This window comes from Pavona decussata, unplaced genomic scaffold (genome assembly GCF_977016875.1).
Source record: "Pavona decussata unplaced genomic scaffold, jaPavDecu1.1 SCAFFOLD_109, whole genome shotgun sequence".
Classification (NCBI taxonomy): Eukaryota; Metazoa; Cnidaria; class Anthozoa; order Scleractinia; family Agariciidae; genus Pavona; species Pavona decussata.
The window spans coordinates 847501-851789 of record NW_028145523.1 but is presented as its reverse complement, the minus strand read 5'-3'; the positions used below and the strand labels follow the sequence as shown (position 1 = coordinate 851789).

General features: G+C 40.1%; 1 protein-coding gene across 1 annotated transcript in view; it reads right to left on the bottom strand.

The window, feature by feature from the left end:
* Positions 1-1207: 1207 nt before the first annotated feature.
* Positions 1208-4289, bottom strand: part of LOC146470928 (uncharacterized) — a 10538-nt gene continuing 7456 nt past the window's right edge. Inside the window, exons 5-7 of the mRNA XM_085121433.1 lie at positions 4048-4289; positions 3128-3466; positions 1208-2343 (exon numbers count right to left, since the gene is read on the bottom strand). The exon at positions 4048-4289 is cut by the window's right edge and continues 160 nt beyond it. Coding sequence (XP_084977559.1) covers positions 2150-2343; positions 3128-3466; positions 4048-4289 — 775 coding nt within the window. The 3' untranslated portion in view covers positions 1208-2149. The remainder of the gene's footprint in view (positions 2344-3127; positions 3467-4047) is intronic.

Genomic DNA, 4289 nt, shown 5'->3' with positions numbered 1-4289 from the left:
ATAGTTCTCGGTAGGCAGAAAGATAACGATTTCTTGTTTGTTGTAGCCGTTCCCAACCTGTGGGAACTCAGCTGGGTCTTTCATTCCAGAGGGAGGAAGAGTGTGGGGAGATGAAAGACCCTGCGAACGAGGTTGGTGAGAACGAGGTCCTCTGATTGGCAATTGCATCTCGTATGCGTGTTCACTTCTTTTTTGTAATGCCCAAACTCCTCTCCACATTTCAAAGCTTGGCTACTAAGCATTGCTCGTATCATTTCACTGGGCCCAGTTGTTCAAAGCCCGATTAAGTTAATCCTAGATTAACGTGAACTTTGATTCGAATTTAATTACTAATCAATTTGCATTTTTCCAAAACAATTTTGCCCTTCAGTTTTCACTTAGACTTTTCTTTGCTTTAGCTAAAAATCATCCTTTAAAAACATTTTTAACGACCGAGATACAAACCTCAGTTAACTTTTAATCGGGGATTAGCGTTAATCGCCTTTCGAACAACCGTCCCAAGTGTACAAATTTCAAGTTCACGAAGTGTTTCAAAGTGACAATCCTGAAAAGTCGTACCAAGAGAGAATGGTAAGTTTAACATACAGAGAACTCAAAAGAAATAGAAAGTATGACAAGTAAAATTTCGCATCTAAAGGCTCAAGTCATATGAAAGCTTGCAATAACCGCAGCCGGTGGCAGTGTTTCGAAACCAAGCTTGTTCATCCTTGCTTGCATACCTATGTAATTTCACTCAAAATTCAAACTTTATTGTCTCTTAAGGACACCAGGATAAGGACTGTTTTATGACCAGTATACGTTTGATTCCTTATACTTATGTATACAGAATTTAAGTACAAGTGTATAACATCCGTATATTTTCCTGGCATACTCTGACGTATACTTCATTGTCTTCAATCGGAGTATACGGACTTTGTACGTCATGCCACGTCCCTGTATTTTCCGTATGCGACTTTACGTTCTCAGACTGTGTACGACTTGAGAAAGGCGGGGATCGTATACCGATAATTTCATGAGAAAGTGATAAGCTTTTCAGCAAAACAAATGAAAACCGAAATTCACAAGTTGTGTCGCAAAGCATCGACGAATGGCTTCCACTCTCCATCTTTTATGGATTATTGCTCGTTGAACGGCTTCGATGTAGTTTTATTTATTTATGGCTCGAGACAAATTATTGATAATAAGAAGAATCAAGCATCTTTTTTGACAGGAAAACCCATTTATTACTCATAAAATGTTTTGTTTTTACAATGCTTTTTTGTTGCTCTTCAGTATGGGTAACACCTCTAAAACCAACATACACAAGCTTGAATTACTGTAAAATTTTGCAGTAAGAATCATCTTTAGTAGGCCTTAGAAAATATGACCGCATTACTGAGAGCCTAACGTCCCTTGGATGGCTCAGTGTTAAGGGCAGATCAGCGATCGATGATGCTGTCATAGTTCACAATTTAGCTTCGAACCACCAAAGGAGTGAGTTCTGGAATAACGCTAAACGCAAACGACCTGACCAACGTCGTTTTGCCTACAGGAGGGGGGGGGGGGGGGATTAAAATCTGGAATGGAGTAGACAAACACGTCACTATAACCAGCAAAAGTATATTTCAGTAAGCGATGCATTGCGAAGAAATAGTTTAGTTAAGTTAGATAAACTAGTAATTCTCATTTATTACGTTATATATATTTTTATTGATTGTACATTCGTATTTTTGTTTTTAACATTGGTGCTAAAATGACCTTTCCAGGGAGCAACAACAAATATTTGTTTGTATTATTTTGTAGCGCTAATAACTACTTAAAACATTTTAACCAAAATTCAGACTAAATATATAAGAATATAACGAGATAATTAACATTAAAACTGTACAATGAATTAAATTCAGAAAGAACGTTTAAATAAAAGTTTTAATACAACTTTTAAAAGTAATTAAGAACTCAAAAAAAGTTCATCAGTTTCCATTGACTTAAGATTGACAAAGCGGAGTTTTCTATTAGGTGTTTATTTATTTAACACAGGCTTAGAACTTTTGAGCACTCGGAATGTATTTTTCCGAGTTTGCCTGTGTCATTACTGAATAACACATCATTCTCACGTGATCGATTTTACAAGATGTTCTCTCCCGAAGAGTGAGAAGATCTGGGTACGAGATTACTCTTCCCATGTACCGGACCCCTGGGTGGGGCCGGTAACACGGGACAACTGCAGCTGGTCTCCGGTCACCAACGGTCTGTCTCTCTTCGCCCAGCGGAGATAAATGACGAACGCTGCTCCTGCAATTAGCATACCAAGCAAAAACATGCCAACAGCAACCAACGCAACTTTCCACGCCTTCATGCCCTGCACTATAAGGAGAGAATGCAAGCAAAAAACTAATTATATTGTGAGACTAATTGTCTAAGCCACAATGTCTTATTCTCTAAAGAGGTGCTAGAAATATGTTCCTTGCCATCTGTGTCATGTTATGTATTAATTCGAATGTTGAGCTTGCTGTTTGTCGAGCGTAAATGAAACCGGACTCTCTGTGATGAGTGATCCCGTGATCTCAATGACGTAAGAGTCAATAGTCGTGCTATTTCACCCGTTTCTATTGTAAGGTTCGCCTGTGATGTAGTGTTTATAACGTATATAAAGAATGCGGGAGACCGAGCTTCGAGCCCTCGCCGCGGATTATATTTTCACATAGTAGGTAACACCGTGCTTTTTTTATACGTCTACTTGTTAGAAATTAAACTCACAGGTGATGCGGGGTGAAGAATCAAAATGGCACCTAACTAAGTACTCGGAATAAGCCCATTTCGTATCCTAATGCGTTTCGTACGCCCAACCTAGCCCACTTGTATAAACCAATTACTTTATCACAGACGAAGAGAAAAACTTTTGGATTCCTTTACCGTCACGGAAAACGTCAAACAATAACATATGACCAAACAAACACACAACCACAAAATGAAGTCAATCAGTCAATCAATCAATCAATAGTAAATAAATAAAATGCGTTCTCCCTTAAACTTGCAAATTAGAATTAGGCTCCGCTTCAGTAAATTCATATTTTGGACCAGTTGTACGTTGATACTACCAAATAATCCGAGACGCCCTAGTGTGCTAAACTAGTGCTCATTCCCCCACCTGCGGTCGGAGGAAGCCCTTCCGCTGGGCATGACAGCTTGGTAGCGTCGTTAACCACGGCCAATATCACGTCACTAGTCTTCTGCAAGAATTGGAGCGTTTTAGGGGTCACCCTATAAACGTTGTCGCAGTCTTCATGGTAACATGATCTCATGTAGCCCCTGTGGTCAGCAGTGTCACTAAGCAAGATTGCACTCAAGGAAGGAAAGCTGTTCCAGAATGGCACGTGATCACTTCGCAAAAAGTCACCCATGATATTGTAATGAAGGTCATCTAGTTTAGAAGGCTGCCCGTGGAAAGGAAGGTTCACTGAATACATCGTAGTTTTGTCATTCAGCTCTACACGTAGGTGAGCAAATAAAACAACATATAAGTTGACGTCAAGAGAGGATCCTCTCTTGTTGACGTACCATGAGGCCTGGATGTAACGCGCATGCATGGGATCAAGTGATAAGATGAAGGCCGGACGGGATGCATTTGACAGCGCGTTTGTGGCTCTTCACTTCCTAAAGAATTAGTCCTGATGCAAAAGAATGCACCGTTGTCCTTTCAAGTAGCTGTTCTAGCTAGTAATGATAATCTCGGGTGTGAATTGCCCTGTGTCCAACTGCTTGTTGTCTTTGTTTGAGATTTGAATGCACCACCACCCTTGAAATTTGAAATGTTTTTTCGTTTGAGAGAGTTGGGACGTCCGGAAAACAGCTAAGGGAATAACTAAGCCCACAAACATTAACCCAATGTCTTTATTTGGACCAGAAACCCCGTTGTACTTTAATCGATTTTGAGAAAATTTTAGCCGCGAAAATTTGCCCAGCCAACTTCTTATAGTCCTTACTAAGTCCGAAATCTGCCGAAAGGAAATTTAAGCAATGAGCATATATCAGTCAAATGTACACCATACACATTGCACTAGCTCTTACCAGACTTAACATTACTGTACTGGTACGAAAAGGCATCCATCAAAGCTCTATCATCAACTTGCCGGCCAACGACGGAAAGAAAATTTCCGCGAAATTCATCCGCCTTAATCTGGTTGAAAACCTCGGGCAATAACTTGCCTGTTGAAAGCGGTAGAACCTGCGAGTTTGGAGTGTCGTTGTAGTTCATGACAGTATCCATTATTATCGCTCCTTGAAGTTTGCCGTTTGAGTTGAGTGAACCG